This window comes from Paramisgurnus dabryanus, chromosome 19 (assembly GCF_030506205.2).
Source record: "Paramisgurnus dabryanus chromosome 19, PD_genome_1.1, whole genome shotgun sequence".
NCBI classification, from domain to species: Eukaryota; Metazoa; Chordata; class Actinopteri; order Cypriniformes; family Cobitidae; genus Paramisgurnus; species Paramisgurnus dabryanus.
Window position 1 is genome coordinate 3,078,986 of NC_133355.1, and position 20,108 is coordinate 3,099,093.

Sequence of the window (20,108 nt, forward strand, 5' to 3'; positions counted from 1 at the left end):
AAACGTAAAAAAAAGTGTTCTTTAAGACCATTTTTGAGACATTTTAAAAATTATACACATATCTTGAGTGATTTATGTACCCATTAATCGACAGTGGTGGTTAACCTGCAACACGCCCTTTAAGCCTTTAAGCACATCATCTGCCTAGTCCCCCATGCAGTAAATAAGCGTGTTCACCTGATTCGCGTCAGACGACTTATCCAGGTCGCTAGCCACTCTGAAGCGCTCGAACCTTCTTATCCACTTTTCCCAGTCTTGTGGCTTCGAAAAATCTAAGGATTCCGGCGGATTTATTGAGAACGTTGCAGATGCTTTAGCAGGAAGCAGTGGAGGATCGTTCTGTTCAGCTTGCTGTCCTCGTTGTGCTTGCGACATGCTTGCTAAGTTTACTTTACTGTCTCCCTCTTCTCATATAATATCCGCTATCCTTTCGCTCAATGAAGCACCAGTTCTGACACCATGTCGTGTTTAGGTTCTTTGTATATCTTATAAAGAAGCAGCAGCGCACAACGACATGGCATACACACCGTTTTATTCACACTCCAACTTCCCTATAGTCCTAGGAAGCTCCTCTACTGCCCCCTAGTGTACAGGCATACAACATTATTCTTGATCACACCACAGAAACCATGGCGTTTTATGATGCTAACACAATGCTCAACCACAGAGAAAGGTTCTAAGAACGTTCCTTGAAAGTTCCCAATAAAGTTATGAATGTTTTTGCTTGTAATGATAAAAAAACATTACATTCTATTATTTAAAAACTGTTGTAAAACATTATTTCTTAATGATATGTTAAAATATTGCATATAAACATTCATAAAATATACTAAACATGTGTTTTAAACATTGTGAGTACATTTAAACATGACATTGTCTGAAAATAAAATGTAACATTACTCTAACATTCGCACAATCAAGAAACATTCCTAAACCATTTAAAAACTGGACACTTTTATGTTGGCTTAACATTATTGGGACCTTTGGGAACGTTGTTAGAACTTAGAATTAGAACTTAGGACTAGAGGAGATATACTCTTTAGCCTTTACTTACAGTAAATACAGTAAATGTACTTACCAACTTACAGTTCTGAATGCACATCAAAATGAATTGTCATAAGAAATAATACAGTAGTGTAGGATTACAAATTTATAAAATGTTATATCTAGGTTCCAATGTAATAGTATTTAAACTGAAAAAGTGATGTACATTGTGTTTTACATCTTGAGGTAAAGATTATGACATTCTACAATCAAGTCAGGCAGCCCAGGTGGTTAAGACATTAACCTTTTGTCTTTATGCTCTTCCTGACCATTGGGTAGGGTACCAAGTTAAATGTGATTGCTAAGCTCAAGGCACAACTGTGCCTTTGTCTCCATGCATTTGAAGGTATGGGCGATACTGTTAGGATGATTGGATTAGCACCTATGCATTTGAATGATACTGTTATGCTGATGAGATTAGGGCTGAAGCAATTCTGGTAACGGGCTGATTCCTTGACTGAATTTACATGCTTTGTTTAAAGTTGAGTGCTTTGTATTCCATTTAGGGGACTGCCCCCTAAAATGTGTATAAATGCAATGTAGGGCTACTGTAAGCCAGACTTGGATACTGCAGCGCCCCGAGCTCTATGCTCTGAGTTGAAGATCGCTTTCTGCAATAAAGACTACTGCTCGAGGAAATCCAAGTCTCCTGGTCTTCGCTAAAAAGGTTTACAACAGTAGCTTCAAAAAAAATACCATACTTCTGGTATAAAATAATCAGTCTTGTTATAAAATAATCCTGTGAGTCCTGTAAGCAAAAGAAAGATGGTCATAATTATTTTGAACCACAGTTTTTTTTCAGTACTGTTTGTTACAGCTGTTGGTTAATTAGGGAGACCTAACTAACCCATATATGCAGCACATACTGTATCTTATTGAGAAGTGTCTCACCTAATACAAGTTGTTTTATTCAAACTCTGTGAGGTGGTGAAGAAAGGATGGATATTCTGTTGTCCTCTTCATCCTCACTTGTCTCTCATTCCAGTTCTTGCAGTGTATTTTGTTACATCCTCCTTCATTTGTCCTTCCAAAGAAATTAGACAGCAGAATAAATGCAGGGAAAAAAGGACATATTTAACACATTTAATACATGATGCTAAACACTCATATTTTTCAGTAAATACTGTTTTGAAATGATAACCAGAGTAGATGTACTCTACTCGAATCACTACACATGGCCACAGGTCTGTGTGTTATGACAGTGGGACCTGGTTTTCTGATCGAGGCTGAATATTTACTGTACAGCTACATTGGCCTCAAAAGCAATTTAATACAAAACAAAAACACATTTTAAAACTTTATTTTATGCAAATTAGGTTTCTGCCTTTATGTTTAAACATATTCACATTTAAAATATAATGTTTTTCCGATTGGCCACAACACACACACAACATACGCTCATACGTTGAAGTCGTTTGTAAAACTGTTAAACAAACTCTTATTATGTTCACATGGGACTTTCTAAAATGTTTGAAATTTAGTTATACACTTTATTAATAACGCATAATTTATGTAACAGGTAAAGCCAAGCGGATGAGAATATAAACAGAACGTAACTTACACATTAAGAGTTTTCCTCCCAGCTTCATGTAATTTAGGGTACTTTGTTAAATATGCTTTTTATTAATAAATTATTCTCTCAGGTAACGTTATTTACTAAATATGATCTTTTCATATCATTGACATATACATTAGGCTACGTTAAGCATTTCTTCATAATAGTTTTATAAAAGGAAAACACTAGCGTGTAATTTAACGCACCGCGCGTGCTCGTAGGCTTGCATACACATAGGATGATTCATTAATTAGGTTTATACTGACTTTGGTAAACTAATATTACCGTTATACGTTAAGCAACGTCCGGTTAACGGTTTTAATTTTTTTTTTCAATTCAATTTTATTTATATAGCGCTTTTCACAAAAGTCAATTGTTTCAAAGCAGCTGTACATAAATAGAAGCAGTGAAAAGCACAGAAAACGACAGATAGCACAACAAAATACATGATAGCATGAGCAGTTAAATTTGCTGCGGCTATGACTCAATATTATAATTGCACGTATTACTAAAGCAACGTATAGAAGAGGAAGCTAGGTAAAGCCCAAAAAGGCTGCCTCCCCGGGGTGAAAAACCCCCTAGGAGAAAAAAAAACCCCGGGCTTTTATCCGAGGAAAAATAAGTCCTAGGAGGGAAAAACCCTTGGGAGAACGGAAATGGAGATTTAGCGGAGATGAAGCGGTTCTGCCGGTGATCGTTGGTCAGGTATCAGCTGGGCATAACGTTGAAGGACGGCCAGTAGATCAGAGGTGTGCCGACTTTCACATCTACCGGGACTGGGTCTGTTTGTCTCGTCCTCGGGTCGAGGACGAGACAGGGAGAGAAAAACAAAATCGTATTAGCGTAGCAGCCGTTCATATGTATTGAAGTGTCACACAGTGATGTTGTTTAACTCAGCTTAGTTCCAGACAGACTAAATATTGCGGCATAATTATGTTATCCACAGTTGAGGATTTAGCAAATTGGGGGCCCAATGTGAGGGTATATATGGTAAATAAGGGTCACCTTCCGATCTTTAAGAGAAAGTGAAACCTGACGACCCGTTTGACTAAGGCCTAAAGCCCCACTGTCGTCGTTAATGCAGGTTCAGTGGCAAACGGGTCTATATTGTATACCATTTACAGGACCAGGAGAAGATGCCAAAAACATCGCAACCCGACCATACTTGTTAACCCGTTTGACTAAGGCCGGAAGCCCCACTGTCGTCGTTAATGCAGGTTCAGTGGCAAACGGGTCTGTATGGCATACTATTCATAAGACTTACGATAGCGCCAGAATCGCAACCCGACCATACGTGCCAACCCGTTTGACTAAGGCTGGAGGCCCCACTGTCGTCGTTAATGCAGGTTCAGTGGCAAACGGGTCTGTATGGCATACTATTCACAAGACACACGAAAGCGCGAAAAACGCAACCCGACCATACATACCAACCCGTTTGACTAAGGCTGGAGGCCCCACTGTCGTCGTTAATGCAGGTTCAGTGGCAAACGGGTCTGTATGGCATACTATTCATAAGACTTACGATAGCGCCAGAATCGCAACCCGACCATACGTGCCAACCCGTTTGACTAAGGCTGGAGGCCCCACTGTCGTCGTTAATGCAGGTTCAGTGGCAAACGGGTCTGTATGGCATACTATTCACAAGACACACGAAAGCGCGAAAAACGCAACCCGACCATACATACCAACCCGTTTGACTAAGGCTGGAGGCCCCACTGTCGTCGTTAATGCAGGTTCAGTGGCAAACGGGTCTGTATGGCATACTATTCATAAGACTTACGATAGCGCCAAAATTGCAACCCGACCATACGTGCCAACCCGTTTGACTAAGGCTGGAGGCCCCACTGTCGTCGTTAATGCAGGTTCAGTGGCAAACGGGTATGTATGGCATACTATTCACAAGACACACGAAAGCGCGAAAAACGCAACCCGACCATACATACCAACCCATTTGACTAAGGCTGGAGGCCCCACTGTCGTCGTTAATGCAGGTTCAGTGGCAAACGGGTCTGTATGGCATACTACGGGTCTGTATGGCATACTATTCACAAGACACACGAAAGCACCAAAATCGCAACCCGACCATACGTGCCAAACCGTTTGACTAAGGCCGAAAGCCCCACTGTCGTCGTTAATGCAGGTTCAGTGGCAAACGGTGGCAAACTATTTAATGCAATTCATTTTAAGTGTTCATGTAGAAAAGGTTTTTATTTATTTATTTGGTTGGTCTGTGTTATGACCGTGAGTGCTTTGTTCCGTGAAAATAACTATTGCGAGTTAAGAACCTTTACTAGACAAATTATGCGAATGCTTTGTTGAAGAGAAAAGTTTTAAGTCTAGATTTAAAATGATCGACTGTGTCTGATTCTCGGACATCGGTTGGTAAATCATTCCAGAGCTTAGGGGCTAAGTAGGAAAAGGATCTTCCACTTTTAGACACTTTTGATAGTCTAGGGATAATCAATAGGCCAGAATTTTGCGACCGTAGTGTGCGTGATGGATTGTATTCTGATAGTAATTCTCTAAGATATGAGGGTGCTAAGCCATTTAAAGCTTTGTAGGTGATTAATGATATTTTAAATTGGATGCGATATTTAACTGGTAGCCAGTGTAAAGATGCCAGAATTGGGCTTATGTGGTCATACTTCTTAGATCGAGTAAGTACCCTTGCAGAAGCGTTTTGAACTAGCTGAAGCTTGTTGACCTGATTTGAATGGCATCCCCCGAGTAGCGAGTTACAATAGTCTATTCTAGAGGTCATAAAAGCATGAATAAGCTTCTCTGCGTCAGATGTAGACAGTATATGGCGTATTTTTGAGATATTTCTAAGATGGAAGAATGCTGTGCGGCAGACGTTGGCGATATGACTATCAAAGGATAAGTTGCTGTCGAACATCACACCTAAGTTCCTAACCGTGGAAGATGGCACCACAGTACAGCCATCTATGTGCAATTTGTAATCTGACATATTATGTTTGTAGCGATTTGGTTCAATAATAAGTACCTCTGTCTTATTGGAGTTGAGCTTAAGAAAGTTATGTGCCATCCAGTCACTAACATCGCTAATGCAGTCTTTTAGCTTAGAAAACGTGTGTGTTTCGCTGGGATGCGAGGAGATGTAAAGCTGGGTATCATCCGCATAGCAGTGAAAACTTATGTTGTGTTTCCTGATAATGTCTCCTAGGGGTAACATGTATAACGAGAACAGGATAGGACCTAAAACTGATCCCTGCGGTACACCGTATTTAACCAGGGAGTGATATGACTCTTCCTCATTTACATAAACAAAGTGATAGCGATTGGTTAGATATGACCTAAACCAGGCTAGCGCCTGACCACTGATACCAACATAGTTTTCTAGTCTATTGAGTAGGATTCTGTGGTCTATTGTGTCAAATGCTGCACTAAGGTCTAGTAATATAAGAATTGAGATTTCACCACGATCGGATGTTAATAGGAGGTCATTTGTAACTCTAAGCAACGCTGTCTCTGTGCTATGGTGGGGCCTGAATCCTGATTGGAACTTTTCATATGTACTATTATTTGTCAAGAATGTGCGTAACTGGCTTGCCACTACCTTTTCTAATATTTTCGAAAGAAAAGGGAGATTTGAGATTGGTCTAAAGTTATTAAGTTCTCCTTGGTCAAGCTGTGGTTTTTTAATCAGCGGTTTAATAACTGCTAGTTTGAAAGCTGTTGGAACGTATCCTATTTCTAGCGATGAGTTAAAGATATTTAGAACCGGGGTTGACACTACAGGGAATACTTCTTTAAGTAGTTTTGTGGGAACGGGGTCTAATATACAGGACGATGATTTGGATGATGTGACTAGTTTAGAGAGCTCATCTATTGTAGTAGGTTTAAATGAATCAAGATGTTCGTATGGTAGTCTAGTGTTAAGTGAACTAATGGGTAGAGTGGTGGCTGCCTGGGTAGCTACGATGTTTTCCCTAATAGCCGAAATTTTGTTAGAAAAGAAGTTCATGAAGTCGTTACTATTGTGTTGAAGTTTACTATTGGTTTCTGTTTGTTCTTTGTTTCTAGTCAGTTTCGCAACTGTGCTAAAGAGGAAACGAGGGTTATTATGATTCTCATTTATAAGCTTGCTAAGATATGTAGATCTGGCGGTTTTAATAGCCTGTCTGTAGTGTTTAACACTCTGTTTCCATGCTGCGCGCCATACTTCTAACTTTGTGCTTCTATAATTTCTTTCCATTTTTCTAGCTGCCTTTTTAAGGGCTGCTGTGTGATGGTCATACCATGGAGCTGGTGGTTTTTCTTTGAATCTCTTTTTTCGAATGGGAGCAACGGCATCCAATGTGTTAGAACAGACATTGTTTAGGTTTTCTATTTCAATATCTAGATCGTCACAGTTATCTGCTACATGTTTCATTTGGGACAGATCTGGAAGAGTGCTAATAAAGCTATCTTTAGTGGTGGAAATTATTGTTCTGGCTAGTCGGTAGCATGTTGTGGATTGAGTGATCCTATTTAGAAGTACAGTGTATGACACAAGGTAATGGTCAGAAACTGCATCACTCTGAGGTGATATTTCGACGTCATTAATATTGAGTCCGAGTGACAGAATTAAGTCTAATGTGTGATTACGAGTATGCGTTGGCCCTGTCACGTTTTGTCTAATATTGAGAGAATTTAGAACATCTATAAACGCACGTCCTAATGCGTCTTTTGGGTTGTCCACATGGACATTAAAATCACCAACAATAAGAGCTTTATCTACAGTGACTACAAGCTCAGATAGGAAATCTGCTATTTCATTAAGGAAATCTGCATGGTGGCCCGGTGGTCTATAGATTGTCGCTAAAGCAAAAGAAAGCTGTTTGTGGTTACGATCAGTTATTTCCATATTTAACAACATTACTTCAAATGATTTAAATTTTAGCTCAGATTTTTGGTTTACTTTAAACATTGTGTTGTATATTGTAGCTACACCACCCCCTCTCCCCTTTAATCGAGGTTCGTGTTTATAATAATAGTCTTGTGGGGTGGATTCATTTAAACTAATGTAGTCGTCTGCTTTAAGCCAGGTTTCTGTTAAACAGAGTACATCTAAGTTTTGGTCTGTAATTATTTCATTGACAATAGGTTCTTTATTGGTAAGCGATCTAATGTTAAGAAGGCCGAATTTTAAGATTCGAGATTCATCTGTTAATGTATTGTTTTCTAATTTTATTTGAATCAGATTTGTACCAGATGTAACAAGCGGTGCCCTGTATTTATTTGTTCGGGGAACAGATACAGTTGAAATGTGCTGATATTTCGGTAAGATTGACTCGAAGTGCTGGGATATAAGTGGTCTTGACATATCACGGCAGCTAACAGATGGACGGTTAAGCCGATCCGTCTGTTTCCTGACCTGGGCCCTGGATAGTCATACTATATCAGAATTAAGACTATTGATCAGATTTTTAGTGAGTATAGCACTTCCTTCCGATGACGGATGAAGGCCATCTCGGGTTAGGAGAAATGGTCTTCCCCAGAAATGCTTCCAATTGTCTATAAACCCTACGTTATGCTGAGGGCACCACTTTGACATCCATCCATTGAGAGACACTAATCTACTATGTGTTTCATCTCCCCGGTAGGCGGGGAGGGGACCAGAGCATATTACATTGTCTGACATTGTTTTTGCAATTTCACACATCTCCTTAATATTATCTTTGGTGATTTCCGACTGGCGGAGCCTAGTGTCATTCGTGCCGGCGTGAATAACAATCTTAGAAAACTTCCGCTTAGCATTAGCCAGCACTTTAAGTTTGGATCTAATGTCAGACGTTCTGGCTCCCGGTATACAGTCGACTATGGTGTTTGGAGCCTCAATGTTAGTGTTCCTGAGTATAGAATCTCCAATGACCAGGGCACTTTTAAAAGGTGTTTCAGCTGGTATACTCCTTAGGGGATCGAATCTGTTAGAAATTGTCGTTACGTTATGGGTCTTAGAAGGACGCCTTATATGACTATGCCGCCTAACAGTCACCCAGTTTGACCGCCGACTTGACTCTGATGACGGAACCGAGCCATGTGTATTTTGATAAACACTATGCGCGCTCGATACAGTATTTGTAATATTTATATTAGCATCTGATGTCGGAACCGAGCCATTAGTCTTTTCGCTCGATAGATTATTTGCGACCGTAACATTAGCGGTTTTGCTATCCTCGACTAGCGTTCGGATGCGCGATTCTAGTTCAGCAACCTTCTCAGTTAACCTTAATACTTCAATACACTTAGTGCATGTAAACCCCTCTATGCTAACAGCAGAAGCTAAACTATACATGTGGCAAGTAGTACATGTTACAATAACAAGCGGAGTCTTACCGCTTTCATGCTGGGCGATGGCGTCTTCGTTTACCCGAACGCGGTCCCCGGAGCTGCATCGCGTGGGGTGTTCGGTTGTGACATCCCTCGGTCGCCTGCGAACGTCTGGGGCCAGGGTGATGTTTGGCTTGCCGAATCTGCGAAGGCCGGGCAGCGGTTCCTCCACAGCTTCCCGATCGCTTTCATGTCGTTCACGGTCCGTGAAGCTGCATCGCGTGGAATGCATGTTTGTTGCTCGCTTGTGGACGTCGGAAGGCAGGGTGAAATGGGCGCTGTACCTCGCCTTGGATCTGCTAAGACCGGGAAACAACTCCTCCACAGCTTCCCGCTCAGGTGAGGATAGGTCAGAAAAGCATATATCAGATGAATCCGCCATTAGATCGGAAAATGCTAGCTTCAGCCTCCACCGTGTGGATGCTAGCGGGCTATATGCTAACAACACTGGGTGTTTATTAGTGATAAATAGTTTCACGTGGTTTTAAAATGTCCCGTTCGGGTAAACAACAACCGCGGGTCTTATAATAAATAACTTATATAGATTTTTTACCTTGCTGGTCTTTTTTCATTCTCTCCTCTCGTGTATCTTCAACTGAAAAGCGCCGCTGTTCTGTCCCAGGGAAAGTCTTGTTTGAAAACTCTTCAGTTTATGTGCACACCTGAAATCGGTCCTCTGAACACCTGTGCTGCTACATGGTTCCTTAGCTAAAATAAGTCAACGCCTGTCTGTATACAATTGTCAAAAATGATTATTTTGAGAAAAATAAAATAAGGATTTGTGTAAATAAGGAAAATGCCGCCAAAAGACTGTTAGAAAATATACAGTAGCATACAGCAATTTTCAAAAATACAGTAAATTACTGTATATGATGTCAACTCAATAAACTTTATGAAATGTTACATAACTTTTATAAAGACAACGTTTGTTTTAGTTGTAAATATAAACACACATTGCTACACAGTAAGGGACCACAATCTACTCAATATTTAAAATAATAATATTTATTTAAAATTGTAAATATATTTATTACGTTTACAATGTAATTATATGCCTCCAGTTTTATGCACAGATATGTAAGAGAATAATGACAGCATTTTTCTCAATGTACTGTTTTTAAAATTAGTCAGAGAGATGTTGGTTTTGCCGGATGTTAATGAGTAACAGCTGTGAGTGATTACAACGTGCTTAAGCAGCCACGTGAAAGAAAAATAAGTGAACATTGTCCCAATGTGAAGTGAGCTAGGGTCCTTACCAGTGCCCGAACCTGTGTACATGATATACTGATTCACGACCTCGGGAGCTAGGGAACGAATTGAGACACACGGTTAGTTTTTATTTAGTTTTCGTCCGTAAAAAAGGTTCGTTGACGAATATTTTTCGTCATCGTCTTCGTCAACGAAATTAACACTGTTGCACAATGCACATGTGAGGCGTGTGTCTGTGTGACCTGGTGAATAAGTGTAGCATTTTGATTGGTTGTGTTTGGAAAAGGAAAGCAAGTGACTTCATAACCTCATAGATCTTCGTGTTTTAGGTAGAGAATTGTGTGTAGTGTTTTGAAAAAAGTGTTTTATGCAATTGAAAACTGAGTCAAAGGCTGGGAAATAGCTTATGATTTTGAAGATTTGGCATGTAGTTTTGCACTTAAGTGAGAGCTTTCAAAAGTCGTGTGACATCAAAAGATTTTGTGTAAGCAATCGTAAAAAACTGTAAATCTTTCCTGCATTGTAAGAAAAGAAGAACTTGGAGTTTTTTTATCAAATAACAGATTTTGTTTTGTAACAGCTGTGTCAGACTGAAGATAAAACTGAATCATCTTACTCAGCTGTGACAGAAGAAACACAAACTCAAGGTAACAAAACTACAGCTATACAATGAAGATTTACATGTGGAAAAAGGCAATGAATAAACAACTGCTAACTAAAGTGAAAGAATACAATCATAAGAAATCTGTAAAGTTAAGATGAAATGTCTGTTTCCTAATATCAGTATTTATACCACGGGTCTGTTGAATGCTGCATTCTGATTGGCTGAGAAATGTTCTATGGGTGTTGATTATTTTTCTGTAAACCGCACACCTAACTTGTCAAATGTCTTAAAAATAGGCACCAGAGCAATGTTTGTGTTAACCGTGGTATACGCGGAATAATTGACTCCGGTCCTTTGAATTATTTGAAAATAATGCACACCCGCGGTGTAACGGCACTCCACTTCGCGTCGTTCCCCATTACCACCTTGGTGTGCATTATTTTTTTATAATTCAGTGGCCCGTCGTCAATTATTCCTTACATATTTTATATATGCTAATGTCTGTCAATATCTGTAAGAAACATTAATGAATCTCTTGATGTCTTTTTGTTAAATGTTTTGGTGAAGATGAACGGCTCTGATCAACCTAAAAACGTATGTTCTCCCGAATCATGTCCGAATTCAGTTACCATGCCTGTTCAAGGGTGCCAGGTGTCAGGTCAATTGATCGTCAACACAAATAACATCATCACCAACATTGGAGGTACAATAACATACACACACCTTTCACTTCTGAATAAACACTCATTGACTCATTTTATTGACATACACATTCTTTAATTTATTTAACTTCTTTTATTTTATTTCTATTTTTTGTCCTCAAAGGGCAGCAAAGCTCCTCAAAGACACCAAAGAAACTCAGACATGATGAAGGTGAATATATTATATTAATAATAAAGAGTTTGGTTCCAAAACAAAACTCTTTTTTTTTTGGTCAAAACATGTTTATTATTATGTTATCATGTTTCTGTTGTGCTAGTAAGCTTAAAGTTATTTTTGTCAGAAGTTATGAAAATGAAAAACAGAGTGCATAAATTTAAAATATGACCCTTAGTCAGTCATTGAGAAAAACACTTTTGCATGATCGTCATGAAAGCACTCGATAAAACAACATCCATCCACTTCAAATTTCTGCACTGGAGGCTACAGCTATTGACATACATACATTCATGAACCGTCACGTGGAGATCGCGGTTTTGTTCAGTAACAGGCAAATAACGATGTTTTGATTTTTTTTTTGAGGCATGGAGGAGACAATAACCACGATTGAGATTATATAATATGTTTTATCTGTTTTATTTACGCTATGTTAGGTATTTCATAACAGTATTGTATATTTATAATGCTAAGCTAATCGATCATAGCCTTTAGCATAAATGGCAGAAAATACTTTTAGTGTTATAAAGTACAAAGTAAAATACTTTTAGTGTTATAAAGTGAGTTTTATTATAAATCCCTTTATTTGTCGCGTTTTGATGGTGTGCTAAGCTAATGTACTAGCTGTTCTGTAAACACCTGGGCCCGTATCCCTAAAGATTCTGAGAATCCTCTCAGAGAGCTCCTAACTTAACCTAAAAATTCCTTGCCAGGAGTTTTAGCTTAGAAGTGAAGAATTTTCAGTGAACTCTGAGCAAGGAATGGATGGAAAATCCTATCTTAGTGAGGAGGTGTGGTTGACCCCGTTGCTTTTGAAGACTGTGATTGGATGGTTGTCCAAGAAAGAAAAGAGTAATAATAGGATCTATTATTAGCCATCAATTTGAAATTGCAGGTATTCTTTTACCTATAATATATATGTGTATATATATGGTGAACGTGATTTTACCAAGTAGGGTGTGATCCTGGATCAACACCATTGTCGGTCCTGGATCAACATTTTCATTAACCAATCAGATTGCAGGATTGGGATTAGTGTGTATGTTAGATTTAGGTTTAGGATTGGGTTGGGGCTTTTTAATAAATACTCCTCAAACTATTATTTCACACTAATTTGAGGGTTTAAAATGGTTAGGGTTTGAGTTAAGGGTAGGTTGGGATATCTTTTTTAAAACGTTGATCCAGGATCATCAAAGATTTTTGATCCAGGATCACATCTTACTTGGTGAAATCACGGCGACCGTATATATATATAATAAAGTATAAACTATATATATATATGTATAAGTGCTGTTAATGTCATACTTAACGTATAAGTTAGGAAAAAACATCAACACAATGTTCTGTAAGTTTGTGTGATTACTTTGTTTTATAGACGTCTGTAACAGACCTAAATCATCTTTGCTGCATTGTTGCATTTTTTCTAGTTACCGAATCTGTTACTGTAGTTAATGTAACGATTAGTTTTATTTCTGGCGCTATATTACATAATTATTTCTCTAATAAGATTGATCACAAACATGATTCTTGTACGATCTAATGTGTTGCATGTTAACTTACTGTCATTCATTGTGTGCAACATGTTTGTTTCCCTCTTTGTGTTTTGTCCACTTTCCCGGTTGCTAAAAAAACTCTTAAGCCTCTTAAATGTCCAAGTCTGTGCTCCTAACAATTTTGACCTCAAGACCTCTTTTAAGGGTTAAGATGCTTTCTGAATTATTTTTTTCTTTACTAGGATTTTTTCTTTAATTTTAAGAGTAAACGCCCACTTTCTAAGAATTTTCTTAGAATTGCATCACTAGAAGCTACTGTTTGCATTAAAGCCGCTCTATGCATTGTCGGCGTTTTTGTCTACAATCTATAGACCTCCAAAACCAAATAAGGATTTTTTTACCAGAGTTTGCTGATCTAATGTCCATACTGTCTGTTAAATTTAAGAGAATTTTGGTTCTGGGTGATTTTAACATACATGTAGATCAGAAAGCCTGTGGCATGGCCAATGAATTTCTGTCACTCTTGGACTGTTTTAATCTTTCACAGTTTGTAAATGTTCCCACTCACTGTAAGGGGCATACATTGGATTTAGTCATTGCAAATGACTCTTTTCTTACCAATTTTTCTGCTGTGGATGTTGGTCTTTCAGACCATTTCGCTATTCTTTTTAATGTTGAAGTTTCACTTTCTAGTAGAGAAGTTTTACGAACTATTTCATTCCGTAAATGGCAATCAATTGATCCTAATATTTTTGCGAAATTCAATTGTCTCTTTCTTAAATGCTATGCCGCCGCCTTCTCTCAAAGATAAGGTCTCTGCATTTAACAATGTTATCACAGCCAATTTGGACATGTTTGCACCCATAAAGACAGGCAATGTCTCATTTGTACAGTCGTCTCATTGGTATAATGATGATTTGCGTTCCCAGAAGGCAGTATGTCGAAAATTGGAGCGAAAGTGGCGTTGCTCGGGTTTAACTGTGTTTCATCAAGCCTGGAAAAATGGTTTGCCACACTATAGGGTAGCTATTGAAACTGCAAGATCAACATATTTTTCAAATCTTATTGAAAAGAATCAAAACAATCCTAGGCAGCTTTTCCACACAATTAATAGTCTTCTCAATGTGGTTGATGGCAGTTCTTTGACTTCATCTGATTCGTTGGGTAACGAATTTCTCAAATTTTTTGAGGATAAGATTGACAAGGTCCGTGCAAACATTTGCAGTTCTTCTGAGTCTGCTGTCCAAATAAATATCACATCAAGCTTTTTTGGTACTCCCTTCTCCAAATTTTCTGCATTACAACCTGAGCTACTCTGCAAGCAGGTTTCTCGTATGAAAGCTTCCACTTGCATACTTGATCCTATGCCTTGTAGTTTGTTTAAATCTTGCTTTGATACATATGCCCCACAGTTATTGACATAATATATGACTCTTTGTCAACTGGTTTGGTGCCAACAGCACTTAAAACTGCTGCTGTCACTCCCATCTTAAAAAAGCAAAATTCAGATGTGAACGTTCTTACAAATTATCGCCCAATTTCTAACCTTCCATTTTTGGCTAAAATCTTAGAGGGTGTGGTTGCGGCCCAATTGAACAATCACCTAATTGAAAATAGCTTATTTGAGCCCCTTCAATCTGGGTTTCGGAAACTGCACAGCACAGAGACTGCGTTGGTTAAAGTAACTAATGATTTGCTTATAGCTTCCGACTCAGGCTCCCTATCTCTTCTCATTCTTTTGGATCTTAGTTCTGCCTTCGACACTGTTGATCATGCACTGTTACTCAATCGTCTGGAAACTGTATTTGGTTTGTCAGAGACCGTTCTTGGCTGGTTTAGGTCTTATTTTACTGACCGCAGTCAATTTGTTTTTATGGGTGGACATAGGTCCAAAGTTGGTTCTGTACATACGGGGGTCCCACAAGGGTCAGTAATGGGTCCCTTACTTTTTAGTATGTATATTTATCCACTTGGTCAGCTACTTAGATCTCTGGACCTTAACTATCACTTTTATGCTGACGATACGCAGATCTATATTCATTCAAGGCCAGGGCAACATGTTGACATTGTGCATCTCTCTAACTGTATTACTGAGATTAAGATTTGGATGTCTAATAATTTTCTGTCCTTAAATGGCTCTAAAACGGACATTATGCTCCTAGGCTCTCCTCATCAACTGCAAAGTGCTGATGGTTCACCTACCCTGTCTATTGATTGTGTCACCCTGGCGTTTCAAACCAAACTAAAAAATCTTGGGGTCATTTTTGATGCGTCGCTGTCATTTGAGCCTTTTGTTCAGAATACGGTTAAGACATCGTTTTTTCACCTTAGAAATATAGCACGTTTACGTCCCATGTTGTCCTTTGCTGTGGCTGAGAAGTTGATAAACTCCTTTGTTTTTTCTCGTCTGGACTATTGTAATGGTCTTTTAGTAGGAGTATCTAGATCATTACTCAACAAACTCCAATATTTACAAAATTCGGCTGCTAGAGTACTGTCTGGGGTCAGGGCTGGAGATCATATTACCCCTGTCTTGAAGTCTTTGCATTGGCTCCCAGTCAGGTACCGTATTGATTTTAAAATCCTTATGTTAACCTATAAGGCTTTGCATGATCTGGCTCCTCACTACTTAACTGATCTTTTAATGCCTTATACTCCTTGTCGTAATCTGCGTTCCTCTCAAAGTGGACTCTTAGTTGTGCCTAAGACATGGCTTCGCTCCAGGGGTGATAGAGCATTTTCATCCTATGCTCCTAAGCTTTGGAACTCTCTTCCAGCTGACATAAGGGAAGCAAATACTTTAGAGACTTTTAAATCTCGTCTTAAAACGTTTTATTTTAGGATTGCTTTTACTTGATTATTTTATTTTCCTTATTATTTTTGTTATCTATATTTTTTATATTTTCAATGTGTTGTATTCTCTGTAAAGCGCTTTGAGAAAGTCACTTTTAAAGGCGCTCTATAAAATAAAGGTATTATTATTATTATTATTATTATTATTATTATTATTATTATTATTACAAGCAAGCACAACAACATACAACATAGACCGCAAACAAGTTTACAAATGAGAGATTTACTTACTAGTCCATCAACAAGATCGCCAGATCAGCATCCCTCCAGTGCTGTCTTTTAGCTCACGCCAACGAGTAAAAACCTGACCGAGTGGGACTCTTGTCCGGTTCCTAACACGGTCAGATTCTCTTTTCCTACTCACTTCCGAACGTGCTTTCTTAACTTTTAAATCGTTTAGCCTCACGTCTCAAATTTGCACGTGCAGATGTTGTTGTAGGCGTGATCGACTTAAAGCAGCGCTGCAAGAATCGACAGCCAGATGACGTCAAAGTGTCATCTCGGATCATTCTCGCGGTACTGTGACGTCATCCGGCGGTCGGTTCTTGCAGCGCCACACGAAGTCGAACAAGCCTAACGTGTGTGTCGTCGTTGCCGTAAAGCAAGTCGTGATTCTCGCGAGATTTGTCAGGGGCGGTTCTCTCAAGCTTGCATTGGTGGTTTTGGTAGCGGCGTCCTCCCCGAGCTTCAACAGGAGGATGATTCGCCATACTATGACTTTGTTTACCACCGAAATAACTTTGAAGCAGTTATATTAAGTAAGGGATAATGTAGAGGCAGCCGGTAGTTATCGGGAAATAAGCCCCGACAGTGTGATCAGGACCCGACGCGAAGCGAAGGGTCTTGTATCACACTGAAGGGGCTTATTTCCCGATAACTACCGGCTGACTCTACATTATCCCGCTTATTACACGGCTACTTGTCACATAAGAAAAAAAACTGGACATGAATATGAATTTGAAACATTTTATTGGCATATTTGTTTTAAATTGACATTTTTATCCTTCCGCGAAACTTTGCACAGATGCATAAAATGATCGTAATACCTTATTAAGATCCTCTGCTTCATACTTGTCTGTCTCCATTTTTTTCTCTTTTAGCCAGTCTTTGAGAAGTTTTAATGCCCATTCTGTATTTTTTTGTGTGTTGGCTTCGTAGCTGTCATGCTCTATTTTGTCAAGTTCAGTCTCAGTAAGCTCTCTGTGTCTTGTCGTGGTTGTCCAGTGTTTGTCACAAGATGGCGCCAAACAAACAGTAATCTTTATTGGCGCGGAGCGATCTTACTCGTAAAAGTAGTACCGGCTATGCGTTATTATTTTGGAGCGGTTATTATTCGAAAAGAACGAACCTGCAAATGTCTCAACTGACCAATCAGAATCAAGCATTCCAGAGAGCCGTGTAATAAGGTAAAATAACTGCATAGTGTGTCTTTAAGATTCTTTAGGGATACGGGCCCTGCATGTCTGGAGATATGAGATATATGTTTTAGAAATCATTTTGAATGGTAAAGCTTCTTTTTAGGTTAGTTTCTTTTGTAAGAAAGGCATTTGATACAAATAAAGTGAATTTAAGATTTTGATCAAAGAAAAGAAGGATTAAAACACTGAATAGAATTTGTAATTTATATAATAATATTAATAAAAGAATAAACATTTAGACAACCATATCCCAGGTTAAGAGTTGTAAATGACTCATCCAGATGCTTATATTTAATGGGTTTGTCTTACACACGGAACAATAGGACAGTAAACTTAAAGGATGCTTGCTTGCAAAATGTGAATAACATTTTGTTGTTTTCTGTAAATAAATTTACATTACATGGTTTTAAGAAACACTTAATAAAATACAGTTTTAGAGGTATTATCTTCAGATTTGAAACAGAACCTGTGGCCTTATCTGAAGGGCATTTCTAGATTGCTCCATGGCCAGTTTCAGTTATGTTAACAATTTTTTTTATTATGACAGTAACTAGTTTTAACTTTTTAAAGAACTTCCAAGTGTCTGCTTCCAATTGACAACAAACTTAAGCTTTAAGTGCAAATGCTTTATAAACTGTATCTATTTTAGTGTGGCTATGACATTTTTTATGAGGGTTTTAAAAGCATGGATTCAGGTTAACATGTTAAATGCTTTATGGGAGATTTGTTTTATTTTGAATCCCCCATATAAGGAATAAACATGCTGATTTGAATAACATTTGTCACTATTGTGTTTAATAGTTTTATCCTCTTCATTTCTATAAACAGAGTTTTTAAAGCTGCTAAATCTTTTGGAAAGGCATAAGACCAACATGAAGAAGAAATCAGAAAACATATTTGAGGTAAAGGAAAGGGGGAAAAAAAGACCTCCTATGAATGAGGTTTACATAGAAATGGTTATTATGGAGGGAGATTTTGAAGAAGTCAATCGTGAACATGAGACTGTGAAGACTGATGAAGCCTTCAAGACCAATAAATCACAGGAGATACCCATCAACTTTAATGACATATTTCAGTCAATGAATAACGAGGAGAAAATTGTTTTGACCAAAGGCATCGCAGGAATTGGAAAAACCATCTCTGTAAACAAGTTCATTCTGGATTGGGCAGAGGAAAAGGCCAATAAGGATGTAGATGCCGTGTTCCTGTTTCCATTCAGAGAGATAAACTTGATTGCAGAGGAACAGATAAGTTTCATTGAGTTTCTACAAAAATTGTATCCTTTTCTGGAAAAAGCAATGCTAACTAAGTTACTGACGAAATATAAAGTGGTTTTGATCTTTGATGGACTTGATGAGAGTCGCTTGCCCTTGAATTTTAAAAGCAGAATGGTGTCGAATGTTACGGAAAAAGCATCTGTAGGTGAACTGTTTATAAATCTGATCAGAGGTCATCTGCTTCCATCATCTCTCATCTGGGTAACATCAAGACCAGCAGCAGCCAATCAAATCCCTTCTGAGTATGTAGGTCTGTTCACAGAGGTTCGAGGATTCACTGACCAGCAGAAGGAGGAATACTTCAGAAAGAGAATCAAAGATGAAACTAAAGCTTCTAAAATCATCTCTCACGTTAAGAAGTCTCGTAGTCTCTACATCATGTGTCACATTCCTGTCTTCTGTTGGATCACAGCCACAGCACTTGATTATATTCTCAAGAACAATGAGGAAGACATTGACATTACACTTACTGAAATGTACATAAAATTTTTGCTGATTCAGATGAACATGAAGAACCAAAAGTATGACCAAGAACATGTAAGCCAGGATAAATCGCTGCTGAACTCAAACAAGGATATGATTTTAAAGTTGGCTGAGCTAGCGTTTAAACAGCTGATGAAAGAAAACATTATCTTCTATGAGGAAGATCTCCAGGAATGTGGATTTGATGTGAGTAAAGATTCAGAGTACATAGGAATGATTGCTGAGATCATTCAGACAGAGGATGGACTTCATGAGAAGAAGATCTTCAGTTTTGTGCATCTGACTGTTCAAGAGTTCCTGGCTGCGCTGTATGTGTTTGTCTGCTACCGCAACAAAGAACATCAAAAACTTGACAATTTCTTTAAAAGACTTCGAACGACCTCAAATATTGATCTGCATAACATTCTAATTGGGGCCATTAAGAAAGCCAAGCAGAGTCAGAGAAGACATCTGGATCTGTTTGTTCGGTTTCTGCTGGGCATTTCACTGGAATCCAGTCAGAAGCTGCTCATAGGTCTCTTCACAGACACTGAAGACACCACAGACAGCATCAGAGAAACAACTGAATTCATTAAACGATTAAAAGCCGAAGATTCATTCTCAGATGAAGCTTCAGTCAATATGTTTTATTGCTTACTGGAGCTCAAGGATAAGTCATTATATGAGGACATTCAAAGCTACCTACATTCACATGCTCATTTACCGACGCATCTCACATCTTCAGTCTGCACATTGATGGTTCATGTACTGCTGATGTCAGAGCAGGTGCTGGATGAGTTTAACACAAAGAAATACACTCCAGCAGGATACAATTACCAAAGATTCATCCCAGTTGTGAGATGTTGCAGAAAAGCCCTGTGAGTAACTTTACTGTATGTTCAGTGTTTTACAGCATCATTAAATGTAATGTAACATGACTACTTTTGTGAATATAGAAGCTGTAATGAACAATATAATAAACAA

General features: G+C 38.5%; 1 protein-coding gene across 1 annotated transcript in view; it reads left to right on the plus strand.

Moving 5' to 3' along the window:
* LOC135774222 (NACHT, LRR and PYD domains-containing protein 3-like) overlaps positions 1-20,108 on the plus strand; it is a 217,626-nt gene that overhangs the window by 151,574 nt on the left and 45,944 nt on the right. The window contains exons 2-5 of the mRNA XM_065284180.1: positions 10,722-10,788; positions 11,313-11,448; positions 11,571-11,618; positions 18,214-20,002. Of these exons, the coding sequence (XP_065140252.1) occupies positions 11,313-11,448; positions 11,571-11,618; positions 18,214-20,002 (1,973 nt within the window). The 5' untranslated portion in view covers positions 10,722-10,788. The remainder of the gene's footprint in view (positions 1-10,721; positions 10,789-11,312; positions 11,449-11,570; positions 11,619-18,213; positions 20,003-20,108) is intronic.